General features: G+C 54.5%; 9 protein-coding genes across 9 annotated transcripts; 6 read left to right on the top strand and 3 right to left on the bottom strand.

The window, feature by feature from the left end:
- Positions 1-1,505: 1,505 nt before the first annotated feature.
- Positions 1,506-2,538, top strand: VDBG_04477 (RTA1; the record flags this gene model as incomplete). Its single annotated transcript, XM_003004825.1, has 3 exons — positions 1,506-1,734; positions 1,800-2,048; positions 2,111-2,538. 3 exons carry the CDS (start codon positions 1,506-1,508, stop codon positions 2,536-2,538), a joined length of 906 nt encoding a protein of 301 aa, XP_003004871.1.
- Positions 2,539-4,539: 2,001 nt separating this feature from the next.
- On the top strand, positions 4,540-5,373 carry VDBG_04478 (predicted protein; the record flags this gene model as incomplete). The annotated part of the gene is made up of 1 exon (XM_003004826.1): positions 4,540-5,373. The coding sequence occupies one exon, from the start codon at positions 4,540-4,542 to the stop codon at positions 5,371-5,373; it is 834 nt and encodes a 277-aa protein (XP_003004872.1).
- A 445-nt stretch (positions 5,374-5,818) lies between these two features.
- Positions 5,819-6,625, top strand: VDBG_04479 (endochitinase; the record flags this gene model as incomplete). Its single annotated transcript, XM_003004827.1, has 1 exon — positions 5,819-6,625. One exon carries the CDS (start codon positions 5,819-5,821, stop codon positions 6,623-6,625), a length of 807 nt encoding a protein of 268 aa, XP_003004873.1.
- A 639-nt stretch (positions 6,626-7,264) lies between these two features.
- On the top strand, positions 7,265-8,742 carry VDBG_04480 (UMTA; the record flags this gene model as incomplete). The annotated part of the gene is made up of 6 exons (XM_003004828.1): positions 7,265-7,390; positions 7,447-7,496; positions 7,563-7,658; positions 7,827-7,934; positions 8,016-8,651; positions 8,712-8,742. 6 exons carry the CDS (start codon positions 7,265-7,267, stop codon positions 8,740-8,742), a joined length of 1,047 nt encoding a protein of 348 aa, XP_003004874.1.
- Positions 8,743-9,208: 466 nt separating this feature from the next.
- On the bottom strand, positions 9,209-10,464 carry VDBG_04481 (conserved hypothetical protein; the record flags this gene model as incomplete). Its single annotated transcript, XM_003004829.1, has 2 exons — positions 9,209-10,048; positions 10,144-10,464. 2 exons carry the CDS (start codon positions 10,462-10,464, stop codon positions 9,209-9,211), a joined length of 1,161 nt encoding a protein of 386 aa, XP_003004875.1.
- A 976-nt stretch (positions 10,465-11,440) lies between these two features.
- VDBG_04482 (conserved hypothetical protein) lies at positions 11,441-13,383 on the bottom strand (the record flags this gene model as incomplete). Its single annotated transcript, XM_003004830.1, has 4 exons — positions 11,441-11,615; positions 11,689-12,596; positions 12,675-12,777; positions 13,178-13,383. 4 exons carry the CDS (start codon positions 13,381-13,383, stop codon positions 11,441-11,443), a joined length of 1,392 nt encoding a protein of 463 aa, XP_003004876.1.
- Positions 13,384-14,349: 966 nt separating this feature from the next.
- Positions 14,350-16,053, top strand: VDBG_04483 (acetamidase; the record flags this gene model as incomplete). Its single annotated transcript, XM_003004831.1, has 1 exon — positions 14,350-16,053. The coding sequence occupies one exon, from the start codon at positions 14,350-14,352 to the stop codon at positions 16,051-16,053; it is 1,704 nt and encodes a 567-aa protein (XP_003004877.1).
- A 259-nt stretch (positions 16,054-16,312) lies between these two features.
- On the bottom strand, positions 16,313-19,269 carry VDBG_04484 (conserved hypothetical protein; the record flags this gene model as incomplete). Its single annotated transcript, XM_003004832.1, has 6 exons — positions 16,313-16,961; positions 17,135-17,287; positions 17,558-17,921; positions 17,982-18,139; positions 18,220-18,925; positions 18,978-19,269. 6 exons carry the CDS (start codon positions 19,267-19,269, stop codon positions 16,313-16,315), a joined length of 2,322 nt encoding a protein of 773 aa, XP_003004878.1.
- A 911-nt stretch (positions 19,270-20,180) lies between these two features.
- On the top strand, positions 20,181-20,948 carry VDBG_04485 (C6 finger domain-containing protein; the record flags this gene model as incomplete). Its single annotated transcript, XM_003004833.1, has 1 exon — positions 20,181-20,948. One exon carries the CDS (start codon positions 20,181-20,183, stop codon positions 20,946-20,948), a length of 768 nt encoding a protein of 255 aa, XP_003004879.1.
- Positions 20,949-21,031: the final 83 nt, after the last annotated feature.

Consider the following 21,031-nt stretch of genomic DNA (forward strand, 5'->3'; position numbering starts at 1 on the left):
CACATGTTTCGCATCGAAACGTGTGGGCGCCTGCGCGAGTATATGTCTCCAAGCAAGGCCATTCACAACGCTTATCTCCGGAAAATGCCATTTTTATGTCCCCGTTGGTCGGCAATGCCGTTGGGCGGCTTTGCCTCGTCTTGCGAGCCATATACGAGCAGACAAGTCAGTTGGTCGCTTCGCTCGCCCGTTCGCGGCGGCACCTTCGTACCGAATCGGCGTGTATACGAAGTACGAGCGCTGTGCGATACCCGATCTGGATTCACAGGGTCCTGATCCACTTAACCTCGGCCGGGCCTTTCCTGATGGAGGTTGACCTGAGGAGCCGAAGTGGACCTCGAAGCCATTCTGTATTCCAGAATCTGGAATCCAGATTTGTTGCTATCGTCTTGCAGTGCATTGCTTGTTTCTTCTCGTCGTATGCGTGTTTGGGCGTTGCCCCTTTCCGGCCTTGACGCCCTTGCTCCGCCTCATGACAAGATGGCCTCTACCGGGTAAGTGTCTCACTGCAGGACCGTCATGGCGGTGCATGATGAGAGAGTTGATGGGACGCGTCATGAGGAAGGCAGAATCTGATCTCGTCGGCTCTGAAGAGCCTCCCACCATGACCTGCTCACAAACTGTAGCTCTCCTCACTGGAACCAGGTGAGCAGGAGTACACAGCCTCGCCTGAGGTCTGCTCAATCCAGACCATTGCTCGCACAGCGCAGTAAAAATCCCCGAACATAGCCGCTGCGGAATGCGAGGCGGTCCGAGCCAGCGCTTGGCGAGAGCGTAAAAACGCGAGATAAACTTTCGTAAACGAGCACAGCAGCTAGGTATGCGCCAAAGCAGACCCTGAGGCAAGATTGGGGCCTGCGTAATAACTGCAACGAGCATGGCCACACTCAAGCACGCCCGAGGAAGGGAAGCCCGGCCTCGTCGCAACAGTTGGGATTTGTGCTTTGACTTGCGAGGGCCAACAACAGCTGTCATTGTATAGATAAGATGTACCACGACGAGAAAGACGAGGTCTGACTTGTCAGACCCAGTCCAAGCTTTCGCGTCACTTGCCAAGTATCCGATGACTTGAGGCATCCACAGGTAGTCGGCGTTATGCAAGATCGTGCTCTATTCGACTTTCGAATTCTCCCTCTTTTTCTATGGGGTAGATCGGCAGGGGCACCGCGTGCTCCTCGGGAGCCAGCTGCTTCTCCTTTTCTGCAAAGGGGCTCGGGTCCGAGACTTCGTAGCACCCATAAAACTGCACCCCGATGCTCTCGAACCACTGACTAGCAGGTATCTTGTCCATTTCATTTTACTACAATCCTTCTTTCTCTTCAATCTCAGTCTGTTCCAGAGCCCTTCGACATACTTCAACCGGTCATCGCCTCCAAATCTCACTTTTCATTCATTCTTTCTACTTTCCTTGATCATTACGAACTATACACATAACGAATCGCCCCTCTCTTTTGTATCCTCATACCCTCATATTTTCTTTGTGCGAAATCCAGGCGTACCTCATCATGGATCTCTTTGCTCGCTTCGCAGCCAATGCCGAAGTATCTGATGCCTCTTCGGCCAACTCCACAGCTCCCGCGGAAGAGCAAATCTTCAAGCTATATCACTACCACCCTTCAGAAGTCGGTGCTATTATATTTCTGCTGGCATTCTTGGTTACCACTCTTTGGCACTGTTGGCAGCTGGTACGCACCCGCATATGGATCATGATACCCATCATCGCCGGCGGCATATGTACGTCCCCAAAATTCCCAACGAACCCGTTTTCAGACAGGATGCAGTCAATAACAAGTTCACAGTCGAGATGGTCGGGTACGGTGGGCGATTTGCCTCGGGCAAGGAGACCCCTGACTGGACTTTGACGCCATACATTCTCCAAGCCATCCTGTTGCTCGTCGCTCCCGCCCTTTTTGCCGCGACCATTTACATGGAGCTCGGGAGAATCGTCACCCTCATAGACGGCGAGGGTCATTCTCTTATTCCCCGCAAGTGGATGACCAAGCTGTTTGTTATCGGCGACGTGCTCTCCTTCTTCCTCCAAGGCGGAGGTAAGTCTCGAATCCTTCTTTGTAGCCCCTTTCCCCTACCCTTGGTCTGACTTGATCACTAGGTGGCGGCTACCAAGCATCTGGTACCCTTGCGGCTCTGAAGACGGGCGCAAACATCATCATTGTCGGCCTCTTCGTCCAGCTCATCTTCTTTGGCATCTTCCTCGTCGTCGCCGTCAACTTCCACGTCAGAGTCCGTCGCGCCCCGACGGCCCGCTCACGCATCGGCATCCCCTGGGAAAAGCACCTCAAGATTCTCTACGCCGCCGGCATGCTCATCATGGTGCGCTCGCTGTTTCGCGCCGTCGAGTATCTTCAGGGCTTCGACGGGTACCTGCTCAGCCACGAGGTGTACCTGTACATTTTTGACGCGCTGCTGATGTTCATCACCATGGTGCTGTTCAACTTTGTCCATCCGGCGGAGATTTTGGGACAAAAGGGCAGGATTGCGAGTTTTGCGTCGGGCATCGGGCTGCAGCCTCGGTATTGAGGGACAACACGTGACACCCAACCATGGCGAACGAGCGGAGCATTCAGCACCAGACTGGGAGGATTTGGTGATCGATGCTTACATGTAGACAGCCGGGCGATTGAACTAGGCATCAGCTTAAGGATTCTCGGAGTCATGCCATTCCGCGGCGAGGCGTGCCGCGCGGCTTTGGCGGTATTGCAAGCAATCAACCACGACTGGCCGGGACGGGGTTCTGCCAGCCTTTCCCATGCAAGGAACTGCGGCTGTTTGCATGCGGGAGGGTCTATTTAGGGATACTTCCAGTGGCGTTGTTTGCTAGGGGAATTCCTGCCAATTCCATACAACCATTCTCATACCTCTTTGTTGGACGACTAATACTACATCTGCCGAGACCCACAAGTTGTCGCTTATGCTGGCGGTCATGGGCATGTGATAAATGATGGATTAAGGGCCTTGAAATGCGACTCACGATCAAGGTTTTCGCAGAAGCGAAGATGCCCCCGCCAGGCTTGTCGGGGTCCTGTGCAACGTTTCACGAAGTTGGCCTGTTCAGAGGCGGGTAGCGGGTGCAGCCCGCAGGACGGCAGATATGCTTAGAACTGCATTTCCGTGACTTGCATGCAGTCAAACAAATCGGAGCCTAATTCAAAGATGCAGCGAAAGAACAGTCAGGGTAGATGAGGTGATGGCAAGCCCAAGCCCCTGAGTGCAATGTCGATTTTCAGGGTTGGGGTTAGGGTTGACTACCTAAGCAAGGACGGGCCTAGTATGGGTTATTGGCCACGCACACGCTACCTGCCACGAGGCCAGACTCGTGGCTCCATCAAAGGGCTGCCAGACGGCATGAAAACCAAAGACAGAGAGTGACACGTTTCTTCCTACAGCCTTTCAAGTCGCGAGTTCCTCGAGGGGGTTGGTCCCGTCGCGTCCTGACCTGCCCACTCTGTCCGGCCGATAGTATCCAGCCCTCCCTGTTGGCCCAAATTGGCTCAAGTGGCGCGATGGTCTCCTTTTCATGCCAGGGCACACGGGAACCCGAGCTAAGGAAGTAAGGTAAACCTTGATGGATACGAACCCCTGAATCAAAGCAGGAACCGAACTCAAATACCGACTTCAGGGGCTTTAACCGGGACCTCCGGGCGATTTGAAGATTGAAGAGGAGGATGGCCCTTGCTTGGGACATGGGACATGGGTCATGGAATCAGCGTACCATCATGTCGATCCGATCTGCTTTTGGAAGCGCCCTTGGACGGCGCCATGCTGCTCGACTTTTTGGCCAGCGTGAACGGCTTCTACGCCACTGTTCTCAATCAATAATCTGGGGACGCCAAGAGGGTTTGGCAGCTTTCAATCGACGACGACGTCTTGGCACGCGGGATGTGTGCCGTAGCCTTCGTGGCGATTGTTTGCGCTTGATGTACTCTGCGGAAAAGAGTGTGATGCTGAAGACTTGTGAACGGGTCTCGTCCTCACTACACCGCGTATCACGCTGCTGCTACTCCATGACTTGAACTGCACTCCAACGCGAGGCGGCGGTTCGTCATCTAATTCTGCCTCGACGTCACTCTTATTACTGATCAGCAGATTCCAACGCGAGCAGACGAATAGCATCACCCTATTAAGACCTCATTTCTTGTGAATCGACGCCAGCAAAACCTTAGAAAGACCATGCACTGAATATCGTGACGGCGCTGACTCGCCGTCTGTGCCGGAGGCCGAAGGCGACCGGGGGCCGGTACGTCTGCCCGCTTCACTGGCATTTGAACCAACTCCCTAGAAATGAGACATGGTGCCTCTGGATGACTTGGACTTGATGATAAAAGGCTTGGTGTTATCCTCAACTCATGGCATGGCTTCTACCTCCATGATGGTCATGACAGTTTCGTCCTGTCTGAACTAGGCTATTGCACCGGACACTCATTTGTTCCCCACCCCCGTCAGTCCTTCATTTCCCTTACCCTTACCTATCATTCACCATTTCTTACGTCACTTCCTACTTCTTAACGTTCCTTTGCAACAATGAAGTTCAGTGTTCTTCTTTCGGCCCTTGCCGTGACGCCGGCTCTGGCCGTGCCGACTGCCGGAAGCAGATCTCCCTCTAGTTCCAGTTACAGCTACAGCTACAGCTATGGTAGTCGCAACAACAGCCACAGCGATAGTCACAGCGACAGCAGTCACTACGGTAGCAGCAGCAGTAGCAGCAGCAGCAGCAGCAGTAGCAGCAATGATAACAACAGCAACGACTGTGACGACGATAGCAGCAGCAATAACAACGATCAGGGCAGCAAGAGCGGCTTGAACAACGGCTTAAACAACGGTCAAAGCAAGTACCCCACAGACACCTACATTGTGAATCCTGCTGGCAAGTCCGGCACCGGTTATGGCAGCAATTCCGACAACCAGTACAGCAACGGTTACCGAACCAACGGCTATGGGAAGGGCCGTGTCTCAAGCGGCGGCAATAGGCCAAGCAGCGGGAACGGCAACAATCCCTGGAACGGTCCCGGCAGTGTTGGTAGCAAAACTTGGAACGGTCCCGGCAGTGTTGGTAGCAAAACTTGGAACGGTCCTGGCAACACCCCTGGAGCAACCGTGACAAAGCTTTGGCGGCAAAGGTCTGAGCGACAGTTCCGCCGCACTCCCGGTAGCGGCTCAGGCAGCACTCCTGGCAGCGGCTCCGGCCGCACTCCTGGCAGCGGGCTCCGGCCGCACTCCTGGCAGCGGCTCCGGCAGCGGCTCCGGCAGCGGCTCCGGCAGCGGCTCCGGCAGCGGCTCCGGCCGCACTCCCGGCGGCGGTTTTGGCAACAATCCCGGCAGTGGTTCCGGAAACGGGTTTGGCAAAGGTTTCGGTGATCCGGCGAGCCAAGGTCACCGCAACGTTCTCTATGTCACCAACTGGGGTATCTACGGCGCCAACTACCAGCCGGACCAGATTCCTGCGGACAAAATTACTCACATCAACTACGCTTTTGCTAACATCCAGGACGATGGTACTGTGTGAGTTGCAGCATTCTGAGCTCTAGCGTGTTTGACATTCGCTAAACAAAACAGGTTCTCCGCCGATCCTTGGGCCGACACTCAAAAGGGCTTCCCCGGTGACAACACCACCGAGCCAGGTAACAACGCCTACGGCCTTGTCAAGCAAATCTACCAAAAGAAGATTGAGAACCGCGGCCTCAAGGTTCTTCTATCCATCGGTGGCTGGACTTGGTCGCCAAAGTTTCCTCCTATCGTTGCTGACGACAAGAAACGTGCCCAATTCGTCGCCTCCGCTGTCAAGCTGATCACGGATTGGGGCATGGACGGCATCGACGTTGACTGGGAATACCCCAACACCCCGGCACTCAATAAGCAGTGTGTCATTCTTTTCCAGGAGCTTCGCCAGGCGCTCGACGAATACTCGGCCAAGCACGCCAACGGGTATCACTTCCTTCTTACCTTTGCCGCTCCCGCTGGCCCTCAGAATTATGGGGCGTTTGACTTTGCGGCCATGGACAAGAACCTCGACTACTGGTCGCTGATGGCTTATGACTTTGCTGGTAGCTGGGACAACACCACCGGCCATGCCTCCAACGTCTTCCCCAACCCTTTCAACCCTACCTCGACAAAGTTCAGCATCAACAAGGCCCTTGATGACTACATCAAGGGCGGTGTCGCCCCCGGCAAGTTCAACCTCGGCATCCCACTGTACGGCCGTGGCTTCAACAACACCGATGGTATGGGAAAGCCGTACCACGGCGTCCCCGTCGACTCGCTCGGAAACCAGGGCACCTTGACGTACAAATACCTTCCCCTCCCCGGCGCTAAGGTTGAGTTTGATCCCATCGCTCAGGGAACGTACAGCTATGACAGCAAGACGAGGCAGCTTTATTCTTTTGATGATATCAAGAGCGCCGGCGTCAAGACAGACTACCTCCAGTTCCGAGGCCTCGGAGGTGCCATGTACTGGGAGGCTTCGGGTGACAAGACGGGCGACGAGAGCATCGTGTCTTACGTCGCCAAGAAGATTGGGCTGGAGAAGTCCCAGAACTTGGTGTGGTACCCCGTGTCTCAGTATGACAACATTCGTGGGAACCTGGGCCAGGCAGTTGCAAAGCAGTCGTAGAGCTATGCTGCAGGCACGGAATTTGGAAGAGCAATTCAATTTATAGATTGACGTATCGTAATTCATCATCAGAACCTATCCCGACCAGCCGTAACATCGCGTTTTCAATCAGCATTGCATGTCGAAGTCGAGATTTCTCCTCGTCGTGTGCCCCAGGATGAGCACGTGTACGTTATTTCGCTTTTCTGTTAGATCAGTGCGTATGGACCTAGTCATGGGGAACATGGTATAGTGCGAACGGTACTTGCGGCTACGGCTTTCTCACCATCAAAACTTCGTGTCGCATGATCCTGCCATTCGAAATTGTGAGTACGTGCAGTGTTTGGTCTTATTCGTTCACTTCAGCTGCCCAGCTGATGTTGCCTGGAGATGATAGACAAGTTGCCCAAGTAGTCGTTACAGAAAGCGACGATGCCTCGGGAGCGCGAATAGGTGGTGCTAGATCGACCGGGGCTACAGGGATGTTTATCCGGGTTGAAATCCCCTCATACTCAATCTTGGCGCGACGTGTGCTCATGGGAATCCCCGCTTCAGACTCCCCAGGCTTTATCTGGCTCTCAGTCCACTTTCGATCATCGAGAATCCGCTTGCCAAGCCCCGTGCCTCGTCCCCTTTCACTTATAGGAAACAACAGCGATAATGGCTTCTTCTGCTGAGGCTCCGGTTCCGGCAACGGCTGCCGCAGCTGACTCACCTGCGGCGTCGCCTCCGACCAGCTCGCCCCCTCCAGCTCAAGCCCCGGCCCAAGTTGCCAACATCCAAGTGGTATGCAGCACCGCCGCCACCAACCCGGATACTGTTTGCTCACCAGCTCTCCCCAGGATGCCACCCACGAGCACGACGATCAGACTGATGATGGGTTCGAGGATGGGTGCGTCTCCACCTCATTTGTCGCTTGAGACTTGAATCGTTCAGTCTGACCTTTCAACCATCATAGCCTGAGCTCCACCGCCTCGGTCACAGACAGCGTCCTGGAGTATCGCAAAATCCATGGTCGAACCTTTCACAACTTCAAGTCCGACACCGAGTACTGGTGCGTCGAAACCTGTCGTAATTGCCTCCAACTGTCGCACCTAACACCAGTCATGAAGGGGTCCCAACGACGATAAGCAGAATGAGCATCTTGACATCAAGTGAGACTCTTTTGCCCCTCTCACTCAGTGAATACCCCCTTGCCGGTCGTGCTGACAGTTGTTTCCAGTCATGAGATGCTGCTGATGGCTATGGACAACCGGCTTCACGTTGCTCCCATTTCGGGCTCGCCGCAGAGAGTCCTCGACGTCGGTACGGGAACTGGTATCTGGGCCATGTATGATTTCCCCTACAGTGCCCTTTCGACCAGCTGGCTAGGTATTTCTAGTGTTCTGACAAGCTGATCCTGTGCTCTTAGTGACTTTGCGGACCAATATCCCAGCGCTGAGGTCATCGGAACAGACCTGTCGCCCATTCAGCCCGCGTGGGTACCCTCCAACTGCCGCTTCGAGCTCGACGACGCTCAGCTGCCCTGGACCTTCCCCGACAACCACTTTGACTACATCCACATGCGTCTCCTCATGGGTGCCATCAAAGACTGGCCCTTCCTTTACAGCGAGGTCTACCGCTGCCTGAAGCCCGGCGGCTGGTTCGAGCACATGGACTACGACCCGCACATCTACAGCGACGACGGCTCCCTGAGCCCCACCTCGGCTTGGAACGACTACGGCGGTTTCTTTATCAAGGCCGGCGAGAAGCTCGGTCGCACGTTCAACGTCATCATGGATAAGGTCAACCACGGTTGGATGAAGGACGCCGGCTTCAAGAACGTGGACGAACTGCGCCTCAAGCTGCCCATGGGCGCCTGGCCCGCCGACCCTAAGCTGAAGGAGGTCGGCAAGTACAACCTCGTCGCCACCGAGCAGGGACTTGAGGGCTTCATGCTCTATATCCTCACCAACGTTCACGAATGGGACATTGTCCAGGCTCAGACGTACATCGCCTCGGTGCGCAGCGAGCTCAAGAAGCGTTCCAACCATGCGTACTATGTGGCGTATGTCGCGCCCACCCCTCGAATGATCTTTTTTTCTGTGGCAAATACTAACTGATATAGGTCTGCCACGTATGGCCAGAAGCCCGAGTAGCGGCGTGAGTTTGATGGTCCCAGGAGCGCGCACGGTCGGTCAAATAGTTGGATTCGACGTCTTTGCTTCGTTGGTACTCATGCCACTTTTCGAAACATGATTCTCGCTAGGACGCAATGTTTAGCTCAATATTGGGAAGACTCAGTGCTGATTCATCAATATGCTGACTTTACTGGGGCACGTAAATTCATAGCTGTTCATGTTAGCATGCCCTTGACAACGACATGCGACCTGATTTGCTTCAAGTCCATAGTCTTGAACTCCATGCGTGCACTTTGCGTGTATCTCACCGGTCGATGGATTTGATGACATGCTAGTATGAACACCAGGAAGCAACAAAGTGCTTCTACATGGGTGGGACACATGTGAGCTCCCCACATCACGAATCCAGTGAACTCCACTTTCATCAATTCTTAGAGCTCCTGTATCAAGTGAGGCTTATGTACTCTAAGCGACCAGCAAAGACTCAAAGAAGTGATGGTTCATTGACGGAGCTCCGCCGCAACGTCCAGATCTGTTCGAGATCCCCTTGGAATCGACACACCTGCGAAAACCCCGTCAGGCTCCATCTCTGCTGAAGGTCATTCCGAATGACCTCTTGGTCATTGGGCGACTTCATGAAGAGGCCGAGGGTGTACACCGGCCAGTTCCCGATGAAGCACCTGCTCCAGCCCTCTGCGTGTTCGTGCCGTCGCAGGATCCGCATCGCCTTGTCCACCTGCCATGACTCACTCGGCTCCGGTAGCAGCGGCCCAGCTCCGATATGAGGTCGGCAGAGCTGCTCGAAGAGGAGCGAGATGATAATGCCAAACAGGCAGCTAGCGTCTTTGTAGTACATATCCTCCGTAGAACCTTCCTCGCAAGTCGACGATTCGGCGATTCGAACGCAGAGAAGCAGGGCCTCGCACTCGGCCACCTCGTCCCTGATTCGGCTGAGCATCTCCGAGTCGAGAGCCAACCCGCTTCCGTACTGCTTTCGTAGCATAAAAGACAGCCTGAACAGCGATATTGGAACGCCCAGAACTGGGCTGTTGAGGCTGATCGGTTGTCCAGGGAAGATGGTGGACCGGTCTAAGAAATCCTCGGCTCTGGACCAAAACACGGCGTCGAACTTTTGTTCGGCCTCTGCCTCCTGCGTCCACAGACCTGTTGTTGCAAGGAAAATCTGGTACAAAACGCTCTCGACCGCGAGTCTGTCAAAGAGACGATGGACTGTGTTGTGGCGATCGAGGAGTCTCGTCTTGATGATGCGAATCGCTGCGTTGACGTGCATCGGTATATCGGTATACGTTCCAATGCCCATGCACTATCAAACGGGTTAGCCCTTCTTCTTGGCGGTCGTCTGTGTACAGATCATTGGCTTTTGCCAGACTGACGACGACACGTGGAGGCTCCCCTTACACCATGTAAATACAGCAGCATAACGGACATGAGCAGCCCATTGTGAAGCTCAGGATGAGCCTCGCTCTCAAGCAGACATGACATCGCTCTCGTCGCCTTGGTATAATAAGTCAGGGCGAGGCCCTGGATCTGTGTTGACGTGTCCATCAGGAAGACGTGTGAGGCAGCATAGGCCAGCACCGAGTAATATAGACAGTCTTGGGAGACCATGAGGTCTTTGATCTCGCCCAGCCAGTCTTGAGAGAAACCTGGATGACAAGTACGTAGGAGAAGCAAGGTGAAGCATTTTTCGACAAAGTGGCGGGACAGAACAGCAGGCATCTCCCGGGATACGGTCAGGTGAGATGCGCGAGACTCGGCCAACAGGTGAGACATGTGAATGAGGGCTTGTCCAGGCGGCGGCAGCTCGGTTGGCGCGGAATTGTCGTCGTCTTCAAATGATGATATCGCTGAATGTGCTCTGTAATGAGGAGAGAAAGAGGCTTCGCCCGCTCTTCAGTGGTCGCATGATGCCGAGAGTTCTCGTGAGAGGCAAATCGACGATCGACCAAGTCTGCCGAGACAGGCCAGTGACATTGGCGACTGCAATCTCTGCATTCGCTACAGACGGGAACTTGTTCATTGCACTTCTTGCGTCGCCGGCGGCCTGTCGAAACAGTATGAAGTCAGCGATCGTTCAAGAGGCGAGGCAAATTGTACGCATGGACATACAAGTGAGGCAACCGGTCTTGGTCCGTAGCCTCGCCTTACTTCCGCCTCTCATGTTGTTGGCAAATCATGCGAGGCTCGATGTGCGATGCGACGTGAGACAGATGAGCCGTGGTATAAGGGGAGATTGGGGATGGTAAGTTGGGTGACTAGAGCTCCTGACTCGAGTGTGAGAGCGGCATGGTCCAGTTTCCCCGCTTCCCCACGATAGCTTGGCTATTTTAGTGGTATTCTATACTACGCTAGGCTATCTCTTGTGGCGGGCCTGACTACCTGGAATAGGAAAGGTTGGTAGGTAGCAGCATCACTATAGGGAAGTCGATGATAAGAGCGAAAAGGTACGCCTGATGCCAGACATGAAACTCGGAACAAGACTGCAAAAGCTACAGAACTTATGCCAACAAAGACCGAGCCATGATCAAGATGACAATACTGCCCCGAGGTAGTTGACACCTCTTTTGAATATCCTCAGTTGCGGTCGCCTTCTTACACACTTTCTGAGTACCTCCGACGAACGTTATCCCTCGCCCACAGTAGTAACTCCCCGCAACAAATCGTCATCAGACAACGAGATGTGCAGTATACGCCCCTACCATTTCGACTCTGCGGCATTGACAAGCCTGTGATACTTGCTGGCGCTGCGAATTCGTAATTTCTTACCATACTTGATCATGACGAAGAAAACCGACGAAGTGGCCATGCCGATGAAAGCAGCAGAGATAAAACAATTCTGATAACCAAGGTTCATCAACCAGGGTGTGATTCTGTATGTTTTGTCAGTTGCTTTCGGCTCTCCCTGAAACAAACTCTGCTTAGCCAAGGGAAAGAGAAACTGACCCGTAGCTGACGGCAAAGGACATGGTGTTGCGGACCAAGATGATAGTCACAATCGCATCTCCGCTGATATCGTGATAGCTATCGATCAGATAGTTCACACTCAGAGTCACGCCGACCGTAGTCGCGAAGGCCAAGCAACCCATGGCAAAGATCAAACCAAACCAGTGAATGCCATGGGCAGCGCCAACACCCCAGAGTATGAGACCGCCGGGGACCACGACCACGCAAAGAGAAAATGGCCAAAGCCGATACTCGGACTCCATAATTCCGTTGTTCTGACGGGCCAGCTTAATAGTCAGCCAGTCGCTTAGTCGACCAGAGAAGATTGATCCCAGAATGACGCCCACAAAGCAGGAGATATAGCTAAGTCCTACCATGGAAGGAGGAAAGTTATACGGAGGACCAGACAGAATGATTGAAGACGTGGCGTTGAGCACATTGAACCAGATGAGATACGACCCGTAGGAGAATCCGGCATAAAAGATGACAGGCCACGAGAGGTAGCTCAGAGAGCGCAACGCTCGACTCAACATGCTCTGGCCCGGAGACGGCTGCCACAGTGACATTTTCTGGACGAAAGTCTTCGGTGCAGGGAATGTTTCCCCCGTTTCAGACGCTGTAGAAGGGCCTGCAGCGGAAGAAGCGTTCTTCTCGTCTATAAAGAAGTCAGCCACCGCAATGGGCATCTTTCTGTTGGCGCCTGTGGATTTTCTGTTGTAGTTTGTCTCTTCCATGAAGAGGAAAAGGAAGATAAAGACAAAGCCGAGGAAGATGGCAGGCCAGTAAAACACCCATTGCCATCCTTGATATTGGGCGATAAAGCCACAAATGACTGGCGCAAAATAATTGCTACCCGCGAGTGTGAAGGCATAAATGCCCATGTAAGTGCCTCGCTCGTGGGTGAAAGTCTAGCACCCGAGGTTAGAGGTGTCCTACTCCCATGGCTTGTCTCGGTAGACAGATTCAGGAATGTGCAGGCAGCTTACTATGTCGGTGACGGAAATTTCTGGGAGAGCCTCGATTGGGGCGATGAAAAAACCCTGGAGGATGCATTTGGCCAGCCATTGGCCGTTGCTTGTGACGTATGCACTGGAAACAATTAGATCAATTCTGCCAGGTGTTCAGCGTCCGAAGAATATTCACCTCCAAATGCTTGTACCCTAGCCATTGTTAGCCACCAAGCAACCACGGCAAAGCGGAAGGAAGAGTAGATGACGCACAATGGCTCCAAGGATGGATATAAGGTAGACCGGTCGTTTGCCGTATCGAAGGGAAAAGGGCTGCCAAAAGAGAAGACTCCAGCCCAGGAGTAGGAACATGTACCCTGTGCCTTCGTTGAGCGTGGCAATGGACACGCCTGAGGCCTGCGACAGCGGGACAAGGACCGAATAGACGGTGGAGACTGCAATGCCACAAAACCAAGTATATCTGAATAGCACCAGCGGTCATTATGGCTTGTTGCATCCATGTATCCGGTGCAGTGACTTACAAGTTCTGACACACCACAGCAAGGAGCTTCCGACGACGGGACCAGTTCAAAGGGTCGCTGGGGTCGCTGGAAGGGACAGGGTCCAACACAATGTCACCGCCATTGGTATGGCGACTTCCGATGTTGTGATCCGTATCCACGAGGTGCACGGTGCCAGGTACGCTTTCTGTATGAGCCATGGCTTCGTGGTTCTCGTTGACAGCCATGGTGAATGATGGGCATAGAATGGATTATCAGAGGGATCTTGGAGAACCCAGAAGAGACATTGAGAAGCAACCTGTGCGTCTGGCGAGGACTTCGTTGGACTCTTTAAAGTTCTCGTGGTACAGGGTATGCAAAGTCCCGTCCGCTGTCTGGTGATCTGGGGCTAGGTGCCCGACTTGGGCGGTTTGGGCAAGGTGCGATGCTGATTAGCAACTCGTAGGTCAGTCACAACAAGCCTTGCCAGCCACAATCTGAAAGATTCATGGGTTGGACCAGCTGCTCGGAAGCGATTCCGGGGTCTCCAAGAGTAGTTCATATCTCCATTGATCCGAAATCAACCCATGGACTTGGAGATATGTTTATCTGACAGGTACCGTGTCAGGTCTCGATAGTGCCTTCTTCGTCACCCATGCGGGTGGTGGCTGCCATTGTTCAAGTGGGTCGCGCAATTATTCTTGATTGGCTGCAACTTATCAGCTTGGCAGCCAGACTCCCTCCCTTCGCCTTTCCTCTCGATACCTATCTATCACTCATGCAATCAAACGTCCGTCCACACCATCGCTTCTCCTCACCTGATGCTCAATCAAGCACTATATCAGCCCTTCCAGCGGCTGGTCCATGTCGACACGGCGATGTGGTATCCAATGAGCGGCATTTGCGCCCAGAATAAGCGTCGACAAGCAGCAATCCGCGTACTCGCTGAGCTCATGATATCCATGCCCTGCCGTGGAATTCTGGAGTTCCGAGACAGTTGCACCTTGTGAGGGGTTGGAAGCAGCCGATTTTCCGAGGGCACCTGCATTCATGTCATCAAGCACGCTGCCACCTCCTTTTGACTTTGTCTGCTCTTGGTCCAGTATCGCACGCACCCCAACTGAGTTCCCGGCCAGCTATACACCAACTCGAGGTTGAACGACCAGCATCCGTTTTCCTCCCTGAACTGTCTTCCACATGCCCATCAACCAACAATGGACTCGAAACTATTCTGTGTTCTACAAGTCAAGCCGGTTCCTCGGGGAACCGACGTCTTCGAAACAAAGCGGGCGGGTATCCTTCAAGCCTTCAGCGAAAAGGTTCCTCATGCATACTTCCTTTCCAAGGATATCATCGACAATGCCCCAGCTGACGTTTCCAACATTCCTCTCATCTGCGGCATCCTGTCGCCTCTAGAGCTCGCCATCACTGAGAACTACGATGCGGTTGGTCTCGCTGCAGCGATTGCTTCCCGCAAATTCACCGCCGTCAGCGTAGCTACAGCGTTCTCCAAGCGGGCCATCATCGCCCACCAGCTGACTTGCTGCCTGACCCAGTGGTTCATGGCAGAAGCCATCGAGCAGGCTGCCCACCTCGACGCACATCTCAACGCCACTGGTCAGACTGTTGGTCCCCTGCACGGCGTACCCGTCAGCATCAAAGAACATATCCCCATCGCCGGGAAGCCCTCTTCCGCCGGGTGCCTCGGCAGCATCGCCATCGACAGCGAGGACTGCCAGATGACCGCCATCCTGCGCAGCATGGGAGCTGTCTTCTACTGCAAGACCAACCAGCCACAGGCCATCATGCATTTGGAAAGCGATTCGCTGTGGGGCCGTGTCCTGAACCCTTACAACACTCGCCTGTCCGCTGGCGGCTCCACTGGCGGGGAGGCCGCGCTCATCGCCATGAAGGGCTCAGTTCTCGGTGTGGGCACCGACATAGGAGGCAGCATAAGAGGGCCTTCGGCGTTCTGTGGTATATATGGGTTCAAACCCACATCATACGTGCTGCCTACAGATCGTTTTCTTGCCAATCCGTGCCCAGCAGAGCTCAACGTGTTAGCCGCTCCAGGACCGATGTGCCGAAGCCTTAGAGACATGGACCTGTTTCTTCGAGTAGTTCTCTCGACAGAACCGCACCTCACCGACCCAAAACTTGTTCCTATCCCCTGGACCGGCCTTCGGACGCAGTTGACTAAGGTCCTCAAGATCGGAATCATCGATAATGATGGTTTCGTACAACCGCAGCCACCGGTCAAACGGGCGACGGCCTGGGCTCGAAAACTTCTTTCCGATCCCAAGTACGCCGGCGTTATAGAGGTCAAATCGTTCAGTCCCTTCGGTGCCGCCGATGCCTGGTCCAAGATTCGGAGAACCTATTGGCCCGATGGCGGGCAAGGTGCCAGGGACGAAATAGTTTCGACGGGCGAGCCTCTCCATCCCCTTTCAGAATGGATCTGGAAAGACGCCGAGCCCCATGGGATGCTCACGGCGCAGGACGTGGCCCTCATGCGCAAAGAGAGAGATGACTTTCGCATCAAATTCGCCCGCAGCTGGGCGGAGCAGGACGTGGACGTGGTTCTGGGCCCCGCTTATGTCGGCCCAGCGTGCGCGCACGACACGGCGTTTACCTGGACGTACACCTCGCTTTACAATTTTGTCGACTACCCTGGCGTCGTATTCCCAACGCCCATCATCACCCAGCGTGGGGAGAGATATGATGCGAGCTATGTACCCTTGAGCAACGCGTGCAGGGAGGCCAGACGGCTTTGGGATGAGTCTGACTTTGAGGGCGCTCCAATCAATCTGCAGTTGGTTGCTCGCAAGTATCATGACAATCAGCTCTTTGGGGCCTTGGCCGTCGTGCAGAATATCCTAACAGATTCTCATGGTGGTCAGACCCGAGCACGTATGTAGTCAAGTAGCGCATCTCTGTCTCTTTTAAGAATGCATGACTCAATAAGAAGGAAGCATTTGATGCCTACCGCTTGTCACCCACCTGTGTGTAGACGATCCTACGTGACTCAGGGTGCAGACTTGGTTCCGTATGCAACACCACCTAACGAGACAGCTCAAGTAACATGACAAGTTTGACGTCTGCATCTAGTACCAGAGCTGATCCTACCAGCGCCAGGTTTTGTCGTGCACCATATCCAGAGAGCCACGCCCTTGCCGTTCACCACCGCCTAAACGCCGCCGCGACCTCCGCGGCCAGGCCCTGCTCTCCCCTCGTCTGCAGCAGCCATTTCCCCTCCTCATGCCTCGCCCTCGCAACCGCCTTCTTCGTGCCCCCGCGCGTTGCCGATCGAATACTTTTGGCGATGCCGGCGCTCGGATACGCAAATAACCCAAACATGCCGGCGCCACTCTTGGTCGTCAGTCCCACGATGCCCTTGCCCACGCCCTTGACGGCACCCAAGGCACCCTCGATTTTCGCGCCTTTGTACGGTTGCACGACGAGATCGCTGAGCCCGTCCGCGAAGCCCCACGCAAACGTCTTGCCCGCGACCGCCGCCCCGGAGACGAAGCCCGTAACCTGGCCGTTGTCGCGCGGCTTGTCTCCGTAGTGGCCCGGCACGGCCCTCAATCCCTCCGTCAGGGCGAGCGGGATGTCGACCACCATGCCCTTCAGCGCCGTGGGTGCGATGCCGCCAATGCTCTTCGCCGAGGCGCCGACCATCTTGCCCGCGAGGGAGGGGGACTTTGTCGCCGACGCGCTGCGGTCCGTTGCTGCCGACTTGACGCTGGCCGTGTCGCTTGCGGCTGCGAGTCTCTTGCGCTCCTGTTCCTTGCGGTACTGGTGCGCCTTGTATTCGTCCACCGGGCTTCGTGACCATGCCCGTGATCGAACCAGTCATGTCGACGGCGGTGCCCATGACGGCCGAGGCGCCGCCGCTGATTGGATCCCATCTTGTCACGTCGAGGTGCAGGGTGTTGGACTCGTATCTGCGGGCCCCGTGTCAGTTTGATGCAAATAAAGCGGGCGAGACTGACGTACAGTTTAAGATGCTTGACGTTCATGGAAGAGTCGGAGAGCATCATTTCCGCCGCCAACTTGGAAAGCTTCAGAGGTCTCTTGGTCTTCGTGTAAGACCAGACGGCTGGCTCGGTCGGTATCAGGTCGCATCGGATCTTTTCAAGGGGGTAGCTGCTGGTGGAACGACCGAGCAGCCGCTTGCACGCCAACTTCCGCTTGCATTTGCGTGGCGATAGATTCCGCAGCGGCCGCTGCTTGGCTCGAGAGACAGAACCGGATGGCTTCCGCGAGATTGGTGGCCGTCAAGGACTTGTGGTGAATGGGCAACGGGCCTGCGCCTGCTTTCGCAACCATCTGACCCCAAAACGGTTGGCTATGGGTCCAGACTGTCAGCTGGGAAACTCGAATGCCGTTGATTAATGTCTCGAGAAAAGGCCAACTCACTCTCCAAAGAAAGGCACAATAGTAGTGGGCTTGCCATTCTTCAACCCGCAGGCTGTGGTGCCGGCACCACCATGATGGACCACAGCAGCTACGTGCTGAAAGAGCCACTCATGCGGACAGTCTCCTATCCAGTATATGTTCTCGTTTTCGGAGCCTGCCAGATCAGCCCATCCCTTGGAGATGATAGCACGAGCGCCTGTCGATTCGACAGCCTCTAAGACAATTCTTGTGATCTTGTCAGGATCATCAAGAACAATGCTGCCGAATCCAATGTACACCGGCGGTGGACCAGCATTGAGGAAGCGCGCGAGGTCATCCGGCGGTGTGTAGGCAGGTGCGTCTCGGAAAAAGAATCCGCATACATCTAACAGTCTCGTCAGCTTTCCACCCAACAAGTGCTAGAATTTGCGATGGGTGGCTGTACCAATGTGGGGAGGCCAGTCAACTGGCTTTGGTACGAGGGCGGGAGACCAGCAGTATGTGTAGGGGATCTTGAGGCGTTCAGTCAATAGCGGACCGTCGAACATGGCGACCTCTTCCAGGTCTATGCTTTTCCGCCACTTGTTGATGACGTCCCCGAGGCTATTGATTGATCAGCACCATCCCAACAGAGGAAGAAGGACTAAATGAAAGAAAGACGAATTTGAAGGGAGTATGCTCACCCTTGCCAGGTCATCCACTCGACCACAGAATAGGAAACGTAGTTGGCGACGCCGGGTTTGACATCCACGTTCTTCAGATTGACCAGCGGATGGGGAAAGGCCGTGGTACTGCTCCAAGGCATGGTGAACATGATGTGCACCGGTATCCCGAGGGCCTGCGCGCAGTGCACATGTGCAAAGCTAGGCGGGTTAGCAATGATGGCGTCTGCAACAAACGGGTCGCCCGTCAACCGGTCAGCTTTGATGCAGGACTCCCAAGACTTTTCCAGCATCTCCTCCACCATGTATCGCTTTTTCTGGATCTCCCCTGCGGCGAGGCTCTCCATACTCGGGATGAGACCGGGGTTTTTGACCATGTACGCCATGAGCTCGGCAGGGTCACCACCGATAGGGTAAAACTCGATGCCAGCTTTCCGCACAAAGTCTTCAAAGATGTCATGGGTCGCGAGGCGCACGCGGTGGCCGTAGCGCTGTAGTTCCGAACCCAACGCGACGAAAGGCTGCACGTCACCGCGGCTGCCGACTACGTGGATAACGATGTTGAGCTTGGTCGCCCAGGCTGAGGAAGTTTGCAGGTTGATCTTCTCATTCGGCACATTAACGCTTTCTCGCCGTTCCTTTTCTTCTTTGTTGATTGTCTTTTCGGCAAGAACCGAGAGGCTATGCACCCATTTCGAGTTGAAGTCGATCTCGACACGGGCATCGCCTGCTCATAATCAGTCAACGCATCGACAGACAATTCGAGCGGTATAACGTACTTCCAACATTGCCTTGGGCAGCAGTCGGGAAGTCGTTCTCTTGTGAATTTAGATGTGGTGTACTGAGGTCATGATTGGCAGGTAGCACATCGGCACTGGCAGTTACTGGGTAGTTGATGGAGTATTGATAATCCTGTTGTGTTGCGTAAGGAGGGGCGCTGTCGCTGTGAATTGACGAAGAAGAAGGTTGATTGTGACGAGCATATTCATTGGGCGGCGGCGCTTCATCGTCCCAGGTGTGGTGAACATCGTGGTGGCGTCTCTCCGCACTCTGGTCCTTCTCGTTACCCATAGGTACGGTCTCTTGGTCTTGCCGACGAATCTTGGTTGGTACTGGTGTAGGAATGCGTCTTTCGCTTGTCTCAGAAGAGTCGACTTGAGGATTGGGACTTTAATATCTCGAGCAAAACCCGAGCAAGGTTGATAGGTCTAGCTGCCATGGGTTCGAGGATGAAAAGGAAACGCATGATTGTCATGGCCTCGGATGTCGCCGAAGCCTTTGCAACCTGAAGCGGGCAAGCTTAGTGAAACTGCCGAGTCATCTCCATTTAGTCACTTTCTTGCGACGCGTTCAAAAGCGCCAGGGCTGAAAGCCTACCAAGGTAGCTAGGTAGCTAGGGAGATGGAGGTGGACAAGCTGGCAAGTGGACGGGTGGGTGGATGTTTCTATGCGGTGGTGAGACCCTCCACGACGGCCCCACATTGGTGCTTCGCCTCGCCGATCGTCATGGGCCTTAGTAGCCAGCCGTCCCGCTTCGTACTTCGTACAAGGCTCGTATTTCGTTTATTCCCCTGACTCGCCATCGATTGCGCTTCGTTCTTCGTTCTTCGTTCTTCGTTCCTCCTTGACACGCACAACGAGCCGCAGCAAGGCACCTCACAATCGCGGAACCTACTAGGTACCGTATATTGTCAGAGACACAGTAGCCGGCAACCCCTTTTACCACCATGACTAGAGCTCATGAGCACTGCCCACGTTGACTCCGCACGGCCAAGCTCTAGAAATCTGTTCGGGACTCTCGAGCATGCACAAACCTCCTGGTGTTATCAGGACGCGAAGAGCGCAGGCTCCGCTTTGGGGGCGCCGACCTGTTTAAGATCGTTGATCTGGCTGCCTGACTATCCGTTACGGCTCTCTCGCAATGGCTCGTCGTACTCATCAGACACCCGAATTTCTTCTCCAAGAGGTCCGAAACCGAGGCCATGTCCGAAGCCATCGAGTCCTGCAGCTCTGATGATAGATCCTGCCTGGCTTCACCCAACTCTCAGCCGTACGCATCTCCCGTCAGCCAGAAGTCTAAGGCTCCGAAGCCTGCCTTGCGTCGCCGTGAGAAACATACCAAATCAAGGAGTGGGTGCAAGACTTGCAAGAAGCGCAAGGTCAAAGTAGGTGCCTTCTTGCGCGGCATGGCCAGCTCCATAGCGAAGCTCACCAAATCGCAGTGTGACGAGTCTAGGCCCATATGTACGCGCTGTGAGCGCATGGGAGTCTCATGCTTGTATCTTCCCGAGATAGGACGGACCCGACGTCAGCATGGCCAGCCTGGTCAGCATACACAGCCGCCTGCGACCATACTTCGCTCGCAGCCCGACGACAACCAACATCTCGACATGCCTTCTCTTGAGCTCCTGTGCTCCTATACAGAGTACACAAGCTCAACTCTGCCATCAGCATCGATGCTTCGAGGGTTTTGGAAGACGACGGTACCACGGCTCGCCTTGAAGCATGACTACCTCATGCACGCCTTGTTTGCCCTCACCGCGCTTCATAAGGCACAGTTTCGAATCGAGGAAAGGGAACACTACCTGTCTATAGCGATGCGACATCATCACCACGCGTCCAAATCAGCCAGGATACTTCTCGATAATATCACGCCCGAGAACGGCAACGCTTTGTTTCTATTCTCCATTTTCACCTGCATTGTTGGTATGTGTCAAGTCACAGCCCGCACTGCATCCAGCCGTGTTTGAGAGGATGAACCCTGACATTCGGCAGTGCTGAATCTACCCGAGCCGCCGTCAGAAGCTGACTCGTCGGAGAACCCATGTTCTCC

Source organism: Verticillium alfalfae, genomic scaffold (assembly GCF_000150825.1).
Source record: "Verticillium alfalfae VaMs.102 supercont1.5 genomic scaffold, whole genome shotgun sequence".
Taxonomy (NCBI): Eukaryota; Fungi; Ascomycota; class Sordariomycetes; order Glomerellales; family Plectosphaerellaceae; genus Verticillium; species Verticillium alfalfae.